This window comes from Ciona robusta, chromosome 12 (assembly GCF_009617815.1).
Source record: "Ciona robusta chromosome 12, ASM961781v2".
Classification (NCBI taxonomy): Eukaryota; Metazoa; Chordata; class Ascidiacea; order Phlebobranchia; family Cionidae; genus Ciona; species Ciona robusta.
This window is the reverse complement of record NC_143246.1, coordinates 6,374,852-6,390,526: the sequence shown is the minus strand read 5'-3', so window position 1 is coordinate 6,390,526 and position 15,675 is coordinate 6,374,852. Positions and strand designations below refer to the sequence as shown.

General features: G+C 36.4%; 2 protein-coding genes across 5 annotated transcripts; one reads left to right on the top strand and one right to left on the bottom strand.

The window, feature by feature from the left end:
- Positions 1-1,112: 1,112 nt before the first annotated feature.
- On the top strand, positions 1,113-2,528 carry LOC149727250 (uncharacterized). Its single transcript, XM_089890661.1, has 4 exons — positions 1,113-1,273; positions 1,578-1,621; positions 1,793-1,917; positions 2,344-2,528. The coding sequence occupies exons 1-4, from the start codon at positions 1,201-1,203 to the stop codon at positions 2,423-2,425; spliced, it is 324 nt and encodes a 107-aa protein (XP_089746787.1). The 5' UTR covers positions 1,113-1,200; the 3' UTR covers positions 2,426-2,528.
- Positions 2,529-3,113: 585 nt separating this feature from the next.
- Positions 3,114-15,625, bottom strand: LOC149727249 (wings apart-like protein homolog). 4 transcript variants are annotated; one of them, XM_089890648.1, is made up of 17 exons: positions 14,632-15,625; positions 14,289-14,326; positions 13,914-13,979; positions 13,175-13,327; positions 12,359-12,486; positions 11,824-11,944; positions 11,113-11,257; positions 9,699-9,865; positions 9,096-9,207; positions 8,688-8,886; positions 8,301-8,434; positions 7,458-7,573; positions 6,884-7,015; positions 6,327-6,457; positions 5,885-6,117; positions 5,443-5,630; positions 3,114-3,578 (listed from the first exon to the last, which is right to left on the bottom strand). In XM_089890648.1, exons 1-17 carry the CDS (start codon positions 15,470-15,472, stop codon positions 3,489-3,491), a joined length of 2,994 nt encoding a protein of 997 aa, XP_089746774.1. In that variant the 5' UTR covers positions 15,473-15,625; the 3' UTR covers positions 3,114-3,488. The 4 variants fall into 4 exon arrangements, with proteins under 4 accessions (XP_089746774.1, XP_089746776.1, XP_089746775.1 ...); XM_089890650.1 differs by having other exon boundaries at positions 5,885-6,081; XM_089890649.1 differs by having other exon boundaries at positions 9,699-9,862.
- Between the last annotated feature and the right edge of the window lie 50 nt (positions 15,626-15,675).

Sequence of the window (15,675 nt, the reverse complement as noted above, 5' to 3'; positions counted from 1 at the left end):
TTCTATGGCTCTGCTAATAACGGTAGGCATATGTTATACCTATAGATTAATTGAAGAAAGTGGCGGTGTGATAATTCCGTTTATACGACCAACATTCATAGTAACTGTGTATGATCATTTGTAATGGCAAAATCGTGCCGCAACTAAACGTCATGCCAATCACGAAGGTACACAAGGGTTTTACCTTTTTTATTAACCCCCAAATACACGTTTTAAGTAAAGCAAACGTTTTAAGTAAAAATAGCGTTTCTTTTTAATTTGCCCATTTTAAATAACATGTTTCATTTGTATAATACATTATAGTTATTAAATGTCGCGAGGGCGACATTTAATAAACAGGATCTACACACTATGTAATTGCGATAAGAATAACGTGCGCGGTCTCGGCTGAACTATATGGTAGAGTGGGGGAGATGGGACACCTTTTCATTCTATTTTCTCGTCCTATTCGGTAGTAAAAAAAGAACACTCGAAGAATTTAAAAAACCGTATTCTCACGACTCCCGTGGACCGTTGTTAATTGCTTAAAACACGATCGGGATATTTGGATATTATGTGCTAAAGTTGTCACGTCTTCCCCCACTCTACTAAATTAGTCTTTTGCTGAACAATTAAGATTCCAGGCTCGAACTGCAACACCCAGCCATGCAGGCACTTGCTCAAGTGAGAAGAGCTGTATAGGCTACAAGTCTTGGAAAACCCCGGCTTTATTTTTCCTATGGTTTAAATACACCCATCTAACCTTTGCAAATATTGCTGTAGGGGTTTTTACAGCATAAAGTACATTTTTATTCAACGGCATTGTCCTATATGGCTTCGTCATGGAACGTGAAATTCCAATAAAAAGAAACGAGAAAGTTTAAACGTGCCAAGGAACTATAGGCGCATCCTTTCTTTGGAAATGTGAAACACTTATGATTGAAAGGGTTATATATGCTTATAGTATTCTGTAAATTCCAAGTTCTTTCAAAGCAAATACTTGAATTTTCCTCTTTAGAATGTTTTGTTTATGGCCCTAAAAAGATGGGGTTTCCACCTGCATTTTTTTCAATTAGTATCAGAAGTAGTAGACCAGGCTGTAGAAGATTGGATTTCAATGTGTTGTTAGTTGAGCTGTATATAACCAGGGCATTTGTATCAGTAGGCCTATACCATCCAACTTTATCGTATTAGCGCAGCCAGCAAGCAGCAACCAGCAATATGTCGAGCCAAGGAGCAGTAAAAACCCAAGTCGTAGCATGTATATTCTGCATAATGGTAATAGCTTCAGCAGGTACGTTAAATGAATGAATAAATGTAACTTGCCTTATCCCCGCGTTGCCGGAAAACGACAGTCGTTATAACAATCTGTTTCATATACCTCGTGCCAGCTTACGAGTTACCAAGTATGTTACATACTTTGTCGGTAGTGCGGGTAAACGTTATAAACATTTTAATCTCACATGTATTATGCGGTATTAAGTGATACAACGAGAGTCTACTGCAGGTAGTTTTTTAGGGATTTGACTTTATTATGCATTTAAAGTTTAAGTTTTTGTATAAAACAAGTTTTAATAACTTGCTGTTCTATTTTACAGTTCCTGTTTCAAGAATCAATTTGGAAAAGAATAACGGGGTGGAGGTTAGTATATACTTTGTTTCTAATTATATAATTGAACTTTTACCGATATTTGAATAGCCTACATTTTTAAACTTTTCTATTTAAATAATAGCGCTTTTTTACCTTGAGCAGGAGTTTGTCTTTATTTTGCAGCCGCCATTTTGTAAAGTTTTTAACGCAGTGTTGTTACAGGTATGTCCGGTAATATGGGCACGCAGTCAGTTACCAGGATCAAGATATTTGTTACGTCCAATGTGTCGATACGACGGTTCATTCCCTTCCGCTCTTAATTTCCAAGACTTACAAAACTCTGACAGGTAATCAAGGGACTGTATATCTAGTATATTGGTTCAAAATCAGCACGGGTTACGCAAATGCACAACTAAAACTACTAAAACTATGTGTTACATGTATAGGCTAACTTTTGAGCAGTTGAAATGCAAATAGAAGGGTTGTCCATATATATAGGATAGGTCCTTTACAATCAGAGCGATGTTGACCTAATATGCATCATATACGCGGGTGCTGTTAACACGTGATTTCCTATTAACAACGTGATAGTAAACAAAAAAATGAACGAAATATAAAACCGTAGCCTCACGACTTCCATAGACCGTTGTTAATTGTCTAAAACGCAATCAGGATATTTAGATATTGTGTGTTAAAGGTGTCCCATCTCCCCCCACCCTACTATATTTACGTAAATCCCGTTATGTTACCTAAAACTAACTTTTAACCCCCAGGTTCGCATGCAAGACGGTATACGCCAAACATTACAGAGGCGAAATAATTGAGAACGGATGCAAACTCTTCAAAACTATGTAATCTCTGACTTGTTATTTATTTGTAAATTTTCCTGATCTATTATTGCTCGTCGCCTTCTTGCCAACTATTTGTATTTGTTTTAATAAACACCTAAAAAACACAATATATTGGTTTGATTATATAGACGAAACATATGTATAGTGGGGTTGGGGAAGATGGGACACCTTTTCAATCTATTTTCTCGCCTCATTGGGTAGTAAACAAAGAACATTCAAAGAATTATAAAACTTTATCTTTTCGACTTACATAGACCGTTCTTAATTGTTTAAAACACGATCAGGATATTTAAATGTTATGTGCGTCTCATCCCCCCACCCTACTATACATTTCAAAAACTGACGTTTCAAGTTCTAAGAGTTACCCCGTTTAAAGCGTAATAGAAATACTAAAAGCATCGCTAGTTTTGTTTGCGAGAATAAGGCTACAAATTTACAAGTGCTGTTTAAACAATCCAAATAAATACTGCTTTCGCATTTATAAACGAGCAAATACCAAGAAAAGTTTCACCATCTGTCAAAAATTCTTTCCCAAACACGTGTACCAGTTGAAATGCCGCGTATGTAGGAATCTTGGGGAATTTCCGGTCATATAATTTCAGAAGGTACTACACCTTTTACTTTACCTAAGAGTTTGCTTTTGGGGAACTCTTACCACAATCTAGGCTGATTTTGTCTGCAGAATCGTCAAATCAACTTGAGAATTTTATTTTTATTGCTCGATAGCAATCGTTGCGATCTCCTTTTAACTTAGCAGAACCGTTATAACAAAAACAACTCAACAAATGCAGGAAAAACGCTCTCGTCCGTATACCAACGCCAGAAACACATGAAATATTATCATAATTTACAAAACAGAGTTAAACAGACGATTATAAAGGCATCTAAATAAGCGTGGCATGATCGACAAATGTGCGACACGGGTAAATATGAACAAAAAAACGTAGAATTTGTCTCAATGTTCAAAAGACTGAGAGCAGACGAAACAAAACACAACAGCAGCCCTTCCGAAGTCGCTGGGATGAGGTAACGGTCTCCTACAACGTATTTTAGGGTTGGTCATCTAATCACGAAACTGTAGCTTTTCTGTTTTCTTCATCATCCAAATCTTCAATTATTTGGTTGAGTGTTCGTTCCTCCTTGCCCGACATACCGCCCTGTGATAAATCAATGCAAATGTTGAATGTAAATTATTTATCCTCGCATTGCGGGGCAACCATAAACCCCTCGTGCGCGTTTATGAGTTACCACATATGTGACTTTGTGGGTGATTACTATTTTTTTCTGAATGACTGACAATTTGGACAGCCTTGAATGGCTGTGATCTGCTCTTGAAACGTATGCCCACAATGGTGGCATCGTCGAGCCTCGAACCCATGAAAGTATATGTAACCCATTGCTTCGATGCTATGTGGACCCCGAGATGCATGAATGGAGAATCGCACAACAGGGAGATGAGAAATTACGCCATGATGAGTAATCAGTGGACCGTGACGAGACAATGAAGTTACCTCGTCTAGTTGCCCTGGAAAGTCCGAATTTAGGTGTCACCCGATACAGCGCGTGTTATAATTTAGTGTCTTTGTCTGCTGGTCCCATTGACTGGCGGTCAGTGCAAACAGTAATGGTCGCCTCGGTTTATTTTTAACTTTTTTAAAACTAACTGATTCGAAATTCGGTCAGTGTTATTCACGTATTACAATTACCCTGTTGCAGTAACAACAATGGGTTTAGGTTTCGAAGCATGTGTTCGGAATGGAATGAAACCGAATACGAACAATCGGTCAATACATTTTTGGACGATTTTTCTGTGATTTTTGAGTTTCGATATGGAAAATACCCAGGCTGTCAGCAGCCCGCATATTTCCACCTTAGGTAATCTCGTTTTTCAAAGCGATTGCCCAACAAACTGTAACCTTCTTACGTAATAATCAACAATTTGCGGTGTTTTTCTTCTGGTAAAAATTTTCCACGCGATAGATATGGGTGGAAATTTTGTAAAAATTGGCAAGATTTTCAAATGTCAAAAATTTTAAGGCTTTAAGCAACCACAGGAGTTTTAAATGAAATTTAAGAAACTAAATTTCCGAAGATGTAACCCGGATGTTAGGGAATACCATACAATATAGAAGTTTGTTTTTGTTTTATCGTCCCCAGGCAATAATTCCATTCATTACTCAAATTACTAAAAAAATTCTAACAATTTGCCCTTCGACCTTGTGGGAAGTTGAAATTGTTGAACAACTAAACAACAAAATATCGTAATGTTTCGAAACTTCCGAGATAGCGGGCATGCCGTGTAGTGAAGGGTATCAATTACACCGTATTGTGGATACGCCCATCCAGTGTTTAATACAGAGACAGATAAAGCAAGCATGGTAGGGCAGGTAGAATATAGACGCATATATAGACATTGAGTGACGCTTAAAGCTATGGTAACCTACACATATTATATAATCAATGCGACATATACATGTTTATATCTCTGTAACAAAAACAAAGGTGTGTAGAAAACATTCCACGAGACTTGGAGCCGTAACCTTTATAGCGACATACTAGTCTTTACAATACATTACTATAGAGACGTTGTAATGTTTACTACACACTTTGGTTGTAGGAAAATTATATATGGTGTATTACGTATTGGTCCAAACGTTGTATTGAAATCGTGGAACGGAAAAATTTAGGGAACTTAAAACTAGGTACCGCTGTTCTAAAGTTAGAAGTGTGTTGCTTATTTTTAGCATGCTGGTGCAATCTCGGTATCAAAAAATACCAGTATACTACTGTATGGTAAGACGGGGTATCGTTAGCACATAAATATCATATTCCCTGATCGTGTTTTAAACAATTAACAAAGCCATTTTAAAGTCGCGGGGCTACAGTTATTTAATTTTGTAAATATATTTTTTTACCAAATGGAACAAGAAAATATCCTATGTTACCCCACGCTACTTTATCTATTATTTTTGCGGAAAAACATATAAAGAAAATTAACAAGGATTTAACAAACTCACTAACCGTCAGCGTCATAAAAGAGAGGAACTTCTTGAGGATGCGGATCATAGGATTAAAACTTCCATCTTCCCCGAGATGGGATCGGATCACGGATGAATTGGCTCTATTTCCACGAATCAAACATCCTAGTACAAGAGCTGCGTATGCGGCAACTATTGAATGTTCCATGTGGACGCTTGCCTTGTCCACCACTGTGTAAGTTTATCACGTTAGTTGCGCAAATATACAAGGCAAGAAATGAGATTTTATTCTATGGGCGAGGTTCTAGGATTTAGGCAAGAGTTGGTCGATTATCGGGCGGGATTTAGGTCAGCGTTTGCTCATTACTCTAAGCAATAGAATACTTAAGTAAAAAGATAAAAAAAAACAAAATGGAAAAATAAACGAGTGAAAAAAATAAATTAAAAAATAATTTCAAGAACGAAACAAATCGGGAAAACCTCACTTTTTTTGATCACGGTTTTATCCTCTGCGGATAACGCGGCTTCCGGATTGCGCTTCACGCTTGACGCAGAACGCTGCGAGAGCGACAAGCTTCCGTCATCCGTCGTTTCCGATGGAATCCACTCCATGCCGTCCTCTGTCTCCACCAAGCGGCCGCCTTCTTCATCGGTGGTACGCTGGTCAATACTCGATTGCGATCTATGGTTGTTATGTTTAAATACCTGCGTACTTGACCTAAAAGCACCAAATACACCTCATCCACGCTTATACGAATTACCACGTATGTTATATACTTAGTGCAATACATTTTAATCAATCCTCGTGTGGCGACGGGCGGATATACAACATGGGTTTTATATTTCATAAACTTTATGCCCACTTACGATCAAAACAAAAATCACAGCAGAAAATCTCTATTTGAAAGTTACTGATCAATTCCCTACCCCGGTATCGTATCCGTATCCGAAGCACCGTCCGTAACTTCTCCATCTTTATCTTTGATCGCTTTCTTTTTTCCAGCGTCCTCCCCGAGGACTTCTATGCTCCGTGCCGCCACCTCGCGGTCAATAAAAAGCTGAAAAATAACGAGAAATGAAAATACAATCCTGTGCGCCCAGAACGCCGACGATTGTTTAAAAACTTGTTTGTATGAGCAGCAATCGTGGAGAACGGATTACAATGGTTAACGTGTCGAACTAAAATAAAATTGCAAGCTGGTTCAACAGGTGGAATTCTAAAGTAACTGCTATATATATTACGGTACCGAAACATATCTCTTCACCAGGAAGTTCTATACTTCTGTTTAACCTTAATGTGTTATAACGAATGCCATTTTCTTATTGTTACTTTTATTATTTTCGTTTTATTATATTACTGCGACTTCGGTATTACATGGTAACTGAGAAGCACGAGATGTATGAATCAGAACACCCGTGTTACAACGACTAACACTGCCCCGCCCCACTTGCATAATCAAGTTCCATCCATCCATATTAAATACCTGCACAAGTGCTTCTACCACCGATCTGGAATTAGTTTGTATGTTGTCGCCACTATCTGTGATCGTCATCTTCATTAAACTAAGCCGATTCTTTGCGCTTGATTCGACGAGATTCACAAGCAAACTCAACGACTAAACAAGAATCAAATGCACATATTAGGCATATACAGTGTAGAATTGAAAAGGTGTAGTGTATAGGTGTTGTTTTTTATTCGAAGATTTGCATTAAATTACTCCTTGACAATTTAATTCAACTAAAACTACTTTATAGACGCTGTTGTCTGACTAAAACAAGTAACTACAACTATACCCTTTTGCATGGAGTTTAATGAGGGCAATGGGCCAACTCTTGTCTAAATCCCTGTTCCCATGGCGTACTTTACCATAGTACCTTACTCATATATAATAGAGGGATGCAAACCAATTGCATATAATATAAAAACACAACTTATAATGGTACAATGAGCCGGCTCTGGCATTAGGGTCAGTTGCTGTACTTTGCCGTATAACCTCACCCATATAGAAGAGGTGCCTAAACCACTAAACCACTAACATATAATACACCACTTCTTACCAAAAGAACAAGTTCGTATCTACGAGTTTCGTTCACCATCCTAGGCATCGATAACACAGCAGATACGATGCTTTCCAACATTCCCTCCTGGTCGCCCACTCGTGTGCTCACCCATTCTGGTTTGAACAAGATAATGCCGGTTTTAAACGGGGTGTTAAATTAATAAGCCAACAGTTATAACACCCAGGTTAATTGGTATGGTGCTTGGACGTTTAGTCTTAACTGGTATAATAATGCTGTGGAATACGTTGTCACCGAATAGAACACATGTTAAACCAATGAAACGCAATATATAATCGCTCGTAATTCGAACGCGAAGCCGTTTAAACGTGGATAATATCTTTACTATTACATTACAAGAACTGTATAATGGAATGTGTATTAAAGTACTGTGGGGTAAAATAAATACCATCATGACATAATATCCCATATTTGCGTTTTTATCAATATTCAGTAATAAAATTCTGTAAATATTCCTTGTTTACTAATGGAACAATAAAGGAGAATCAAAACAACGACCATCTTACCCCAACTACTGATATTGAATGAAACATGGGGTTAAGTAAATGCAAACATGAACTATTTACAAAAAAACGGTTATCTTACCCCAATCTACTATTTAGTATGATGGGGAAAGATGGGATACCTTTTCCTTCTTTTTTTCGGCCCATTTGATAGTAAACAGAGAACATTCAAAGATTTATAAAACCGTATCCTTACAACATCTATAGCCAGTTGTTAAATGTTTAAAACACGATCGGGATATTTAAATGTTATGTGCTAAAGGTGTCCCATCTTACCCCACAGTACTAATAGAAAACATTGTAAAAGCGAAACACCTACCGTTATCATTACTCATATTGACGACTAGTTTAATAGCTTGCAGCATAACGTTATATAGAGTGGAATTAAACGTTTTGCTCTTTTCAACATCAAATGTGTGTATTGCAAGCAGCCTTTGCACTAGTTGTAGTAACCTGTAAAATAAGTATAACAATTAATTTTATTTTGGGGGTTAAATAGGCTACATAAAAAAGAAACTTAAATATTTTGAAAAATACGTAAAGAAAAAGAATTATTTGGATTGTTGGTTAAATAGGCAATGAAAAGCTAAATAATTTAAATATAATAAGATAACAGCTTATTTTGCATCAGGTACTGGGCCAACTCTGGCTGAAATCCCAGGTTCCATGGCCAACCACGCTACAAAACTCAGAACAGAATACTCACTGTGCAATCTTCTTAAGCAACAAGGCACGTAGATGGGTGACAAGGTACATGGCGTTCCTGTGCGAATGCATCACTGTGTTTTCCAACACTTTTAATAATCGTTCAAGCATACAAAGTGGTCGGTCTTGCGGAAAGCTTGCATCTATGCTCACTGGAGCGGAACCAGATAATTCAGTCACATGATCAACATGTTGTTTCACTGAAATGCATGTTCATTATCAGTTGGGCAGTTACTTCATATTTATCCATCGTTCACACGTTTGGTCAAATGTGAAAAAACAATATTTTAACCATTTACAACAATATCTCGGCCTATTTGGAATTGGTAAGCAATTTTTGGGTAACTCAATAATCAGCAAATTGAGTAAGGTATATAAGTTAAAGTACATAGTACGCCAGTATACGTACCTAATGATATAATATGATCCAAACCCCCTTTTAGCCTTACTTCTTCACGATACCACTCAGGTGTCTGTCTTGCAGTAAACCTAATCAGTGCTTCACTTGCTAATCGCTTCACCTGAAACAAGGATCTGGTTATTAGTATTAAAGTCCAACTAACAATTTTTCTAAATTAAATTGATGGGGGGTAATGCCCTAACTAATGCTATGGGTGCCTAGAGACTGGAGGTCATCCAACTTTTGAAACGTATATTTAGTACCCTTGTTTTAAGCCTTAAATAGCTTTAACCCTGCTGTTAGGTGTCTATACAAACAAGCAGAGCCAAAGTAGATTGCATTTGTCACATTATTCAATGAGGTTTCCTATGTTTGACAACTATGAGTGTAACTGTATTTTAAAAATGTCACCCCAGATTTTACCCTGCTGTTAGGTGTACATATAAACAATCAGAGCGAAATTATATTGCATTCACCACATTAATCAATGAGGTTCCTTTATTTTAGACAAATATAATAAGTGTAACTATATTTCAACTATGTAACTCTATATTTTGTTAAAAATTTAATAAAATGTGACTCAGAAGTACTAAATACTGAAACATAACTTACAGAAACAACATTTTCATTGATAAGATTATCGCTGCACCCTTTCACCATGGTGAGGATCTTTTGTTCCACGGACCTCATGTTCCTCGCCTCCTCTTCTAACTGGGAGGATTTATCTTTACTCTTGAAGAATCTGTACTTGGTCGCCGATTTCTCTTTATTTGTTTCTGCTGCAAAAAAGGATAATAGTTTTAAAAGATTCAGGTCAAAATAGCTTTTTTTTATTTATATATATACAGCCCTAGAGACTCAATTGCGGATTGCCGACGGTTTTGCCAACGCATTTGGACAAACCGTCGGCAGTTTATTGCCGACGATGTAGAAAAAAAAACACAAAAAAAAATTGTTTTTAAACAAAATATTTTCATACTGCAGACGCGAAATTGCAAAAATTACGGGCGATAAAAGCTAAAACTGGTTGCCGACGTACTTTTATACGAGTCTCCAGGGCTATATAGGTCATGAAGTATATAGTGACATTGATAAATGCAATGTAACTGCTACAAAAAAATAGTGGTAAGGAATCAATGCCAATTTGACATACATCTTATAAGAATATAGATCAGGGTATTTGCCTACACTTTAGTTTAGGGATTGTATCACGTGACCAAAAAACGAGATTCATTGGCAAAGGTACCTCTAACACATACACAAAGTGTGAGCTTGGAAAATATCTACGGAACGTAAACTTGCCATATATTGCCGCATAAATTGTAAATATACTGAGTTACACACTTTAGTAGTATTGCTTGGCAACATACACACATGTTTATATATTGGCATGACAGCACCAATGTGGTTTGTCCAAAAACCATTTAGTTTATTGATCACAATTGAAATAAAGATGACGCAATCATTGATTTTTACATGGCAGAAGTAAAGACTGTCTGATTAAGTGTCTGGGGCAAGCAACAGTAAATTGACTGCGTTGTAATTAAGGAACTGATAGAATGACAACTATGAATGTATGACCTTTTATGTACAATGACTACACTATAAGTTTGGCAAACTAAGAATGCCAAATTCTCATTAGCACGTTTGTTATTTATAGCAGTGGCAATAAAGCAATTTATAATCATTTCATTGCATATCACTACTTCATATAAATCAGACTTTAACAACTTTTTCACAATATAAAATAGTATAATCTTGTAAAGACCAGAGATCAGAAGTGCGTTAAATTCTAATATAGTTGCAGCCAAACAAGTGACAATTATCCATTATTACACACCAGTTGTTGACAGTAAGTGTTATCACATATATATACCATAGTTCATGTGATAGACAAAAACAAACATGTCTGTTTATATCTACTCTAGTAAACACAAGTTAACCTAAAATTTGAAGTGGTTGAAAAAGCAACTTACACAAGTTTGTTCCTAATTTAAAGGGAGTAAAACACACTATATCTACTCACCAGGTGTTTCTTGACCAGCATTATTTGACTCCCTGTCCAGTGGATCAAGTAGAGAGAGTAGAAGTTGAAGGGTGGGTTTGTCAATTTCCATTCTTCGATCACGACTTAACATGAAGAGAAGGGAAGCAGTAGCGAGGCTCAGACACTGTGTATTGCAAAGGTGTCTTAAATAAATGTTTTTACCGTATACACCACCACTAACCGTAACGGTAACCATAGTCATAAGTATAACGGTAAGGGCGCCGAAGGTGACATTAAATTTTGAACCATGACTCATTATGTTTATTTTTACATAAAAAAAAAACAATAAAAAATGATAGAACCTAGCAAAGCAAGGCTCAGACACTGCGAAAAGGTGTCTTATAGGTTTTCTTACATTCAATAACTATAAACTGTAAGGTGCCTAAAGTGCCGTGTTAAACTTTGGAACAGGAGTGATATCTTATGTTTTTGCCAGTCAGTAAAAAACCTAACAGCTTATATTTAGCTATTAGGTGAGAACACAAACAAGCAGAGCCAAAGTATATTGCATTTACCACATAGGTCCACATTAATCAATGAGGTTTCCTATGTAGTTCGACTGACAACTATAAGTTTAACTGCATTTTAACAAGGTCACCCCAGATTTTAGCTTATCGTTTGGTATCTGTACAACTAAGCAGAGTAAAAGTACATTGCATGAGTTTTTGGGAAACCTTGTAAATTTTTTACCTTGTTTTGAATTGCGTCTGTTAGATAAGAAAATATCTTCTTTGGAACATTATGTGCACGAAGATATAAACGGAATGATGGTTGTTGACACTTGCCTGCGAGGTTTGTCAACGATAGACAGCTGTGTGAAAGAACTAGTTAAGTAATTGGACAGTGATATATAAAGCTAGATCAGAAGATATTGTATTGTGGGGTAAGATAGATACTGTTGGCACATAATATCCTATATTTTCTTATCGCTTTTTAACAAATATCAACACTCTTCTAGGATCATCGGGTTAAGGTTAATTAATTGTGTTCTTTATTTACTGCCAAACAGGACGATAAAAGAGAATAAAAACATGGACCATCTAAGCCCCTAACTGTATGTATGCAAAAAAATATAAACAATACATAACCATAAGCACTGCCAGTAAATGTGCACAAATGTATAATATTTGATATGTTTTAAGGGTTGTAGAAGTTAAACACATACTTCATTTGATTAACGCGTTTTTAACATTAAACACAGTCCGTATTTTAACATTACACTTACCGTACAGATACTGGTTGGGAGGATTGGAGACCTTCAAGAAGGTAATTCACTTCATCCTCAAATTCTTGAGCTTCTCCTTCTTCAAGACAGTTCTGATAATTCTTGACGTGCTTCACCACGGTGAAGTACTGTGTGGAAAATTATATGGATATATATATATAGAGAGAGAGAGTGGGGTGGGGGAAGATGGGTCACCTTTAGCACATAATGTCCGAATATCCTGATCGTGTTTTAAACAATTAACAACGACCAATCCGAGTCTTGGGCATATAGTTTTATATTTCTTTGAATGTTCTTTGTTTACTACTAAATAGGGCAGGAAAATAGAGTTAATAGGTGTCCCATCTTCCCCCACCCTACTGTATATACTTGAAACTATAAAAAAGCTGTGTTTTTTTGTAAATGAAAATTTTAAACACATGTATTATTGACATTATGTGACACACCCAGTCGCTTAGCATTTGAAAAACTGTAGGCATCTTGTCTACATTCCTGGGTAGTGGGGTAATGGTACAACTCAGAAATACTTCAAAACACCTCTGACCCCCGGCATGCCTATATGTATGGCTCCATCCATAAATGGAAACATTATATGTATCAAGAGACCAAGAGTATACAAGAGGCAGGCCTACTGTGCCATAAAAATCAGGTCCTTTAGCTGGGCCATTATTTTGCATATGAGAACATAGATAAATCATGAGAAGTTAGGACCATGAAATGTCTCCTATTCTATGTGGGTAAGGTCCCACAGCGTAGCACGCCATGGGCCCAAGGATTTAGGCCACGATTGGCCCATTACCCCATAAAATGTCTTACCGCCTTTGCTTCTTTCCTGCATTTGATGGAAGTTACGATGCTCTCTCCTATCTTATCTGGCAGTGTCTCTGATCTAAAGAGCTTGGGAGGAACAAACTCTTCGCTCTCGCTTTGCATAGAGGGTTGGGAAGAAGACAAGGACTCACTTTTCTCCTGCAATATATTTGGTTTAGTTGTTAAATATGGCTGTCAAAGGGTTAAGGAATAAGAACACTGGTTTAGCATCTGTGGTAAAATGTTACTATAATGCTACAATTGGCTGTAATAGTTTTTAACAACTGTTTTTTCATTAAGTTGTGAGTTTTTAACTTAGAAATATACATATCAATTATTTGGTGCTTAGGGAAGTTTATATTAAGATTTTAATTCCCAAGTGTAGTACAAAAACAAATCAACATTCAATTTCCTCAATTCAAAAGTAATTGTCTAGACCAAAGGGTTTTAATTTTACTTTTCTTTAAAAAATATACAATGATGTAAAACACAAATAAAAAAAACAATTTACAAGTTTTTAATTGTGATAAGTTAAAAAACACTGGTCTACTCTTGACTACATTGAGTACAAAAGTTATAACAAAATCTATCTTATAAATATTGACAATGAACGTGTGTGAAAAAATGGATTAAATACAATTATACAACATAGCAGGCAGTGACTTAGCTGGCATGCGAAATAATTTTAAGCCATTATAACTATTTCTTTAAACTAAGATGTTTCCTAGTAAACAGCTGCACGTACCGAGCATATTTCCTCTGAGCTTGGGATCCATGGTCTGGAGTTGTATGAAGCCTTGGTAATACTTATCTAAAAGTAAAAATAAAACGTCATTTTTTTTAACATGATTTTTGCTTAAACTTTTTAGTCATTACTTCTTGTTTCTAATTTTATGGTGGCCCAATAAGATGTTATCAAAGACAGCTTCATTTGCAGATAAGTGGACAAATATACCAACAAGACAAAATTTTAATGAAACAAAACTTACAGTATTAAAAAACACACAAGTTACAAATAGTGGTCGCCGCAGACCCTTGGACCTTGTCTGATACTTAAAAGTAAAACATTAAAGTCCACAGTGCAAATGTATACAAGGTTGCTCTTGTTTCTAATTCATACCTTGTCATAAGTTGGACTGATTGTTTCTCTCTTCAAATCTAAATAAATTTGAAATTTAAACAAGAAGAAAAACTAAAATTAAGAAACAACATAAAACGATAACAGTAAAACCAAAAATTGTAATAAAATTGTCAAAATCAAGTTATATTATAAATAATAATAATACTGCGTAAAAAACTGGCTTAAAGCAATTTGTGTTAAGTGTGATGGCCACGGAAACAGATAACCCACAATGATAGCAGCATCGAGCCTGGAACCCATGATATTCACTGTCATGACTTGGGCCTATAGCATTCTGCATGCTGTACCTTTATTGACGTAACAATTCTGAAAAGCCACATACCTTTGTTTTTACCGACAGTTTTATTACACCTCATCGAATTGGTCGTTAAAACGGTTGATTTTGAAACCTGCGAGGTGTTTTTTGATTTCTGTGTAATGTTTTGAACCAGCGTTTTCTTTGGAGAAGCACCAGACCCTCTATGTATGTTTAAAACAACATGACCTGCCACTGTTTTCATGGTTGCCCCTTTTATTGGGGATTTCTGTTGTAGTTTTTGAGTCGAGAGTTGAACTGCTTTTTCTTGGGAGTTTGGGATTGTGGAATGCTTATTCTGTTTAGAGGGGGAGGTCTCAAAACCAAATAAATCGTCAAATTCAACTTTTATAGTAGGTTCGGCTTTGTACTTAGGGTTTTGGTCTGTTTTATTTGTGCTGCCACCATCACCAAACAGTGCATCAAACTTGTCGGAGGCAGATTTTTCATTTCGTTGAAACAGCATGTCATACTTGGAATGTGCAGTTGAGTTTAAAAGGCGTTGCCCAACAGAACCAGTAACAGTGCTGTTAAGTGAACTGTTCGTTACACCAGAATTGACTTTAATGAGTGCGGGGTTTGGACTAAAACTTTGCTTAACATTACCAGAAGTTACTTTGTTGGTCTTTGTAAATGGGGCTAACTCAGTTTTCATTGGTGAGCTTCCATTTGTTTTAGATTTACATATTCGCTTGCTGAGTTTTGAATCAGAAGGAGAATCAGTAAAAGTACTTGGACCCGTGCGAACGCGTTTTACTTCAACAGTAACAACGTCATCTTTGGGTTTATTTGAAAACAGAGCATCGAACTTTGCTTCCGCCGTGTCCTTCCTTTTACGACTGTAGGTACGTTTACTCATCGACTTCATTACTTTTTATAAACACAAAAACTGCAACAGTATTTCTGGACGGTGACTACAAACAACAAGTTTTCGCACAATTAGTTATACAGTGAAAGGTATAGATGTACAGTACTGTCTTACTTATTTTATCAACATTAATACGGTGAAATATACCCCCACTGCTTATAGAAAAAAAAGATAAAAAAATCATTAGACCGTAACGGTAATTT

Bases quoted from the DNA above. Each gene is read 5' to 3' on its own strand.
- LOC149727250 (XM_089890661.1), top strand. From the start codon at position 1,201: ATGTCGAGCCAAGGAGCAGTAAAAACCCAAGTCGTAGCATGTATATTC. The intron at 1,274-1,577 runs GTACGTTAAATG...TCTATTTTACAG, and splicing joins AATGGTAATAGCTTCAGCAG to TTCCTGTTTCAAGAATCAAT. The intron at 1,622-1,792 runs GTTAGTATATAC...GTGTTGTTACAG, and splicing joins AAAAGAATAACGGGGTGGAG to GTATGTCCGGTAATATGGGC.
- LOC149727249 (XM_089890648.1), bottom strand. From the start codon at position 15,472: ATGAAGTCGATGAGTAAACGTACCTACAGTCGTAAAAGGAAGGACACG. The intron at 14,327-14,631 runs GTATGTGGCTTT...AAATTTATTTAG, and splicing joins AACTGTCGGTAAAAACAAAG to ATTTGAAGAGAGAAACAATC. The intron at 11,945-12,358 runs GTAAGTGTAATG...TCTTTCACACAG, and splicing joins TCCCAACCAGTATCTGTACG to CTGTCTATCGTTGACAAACC.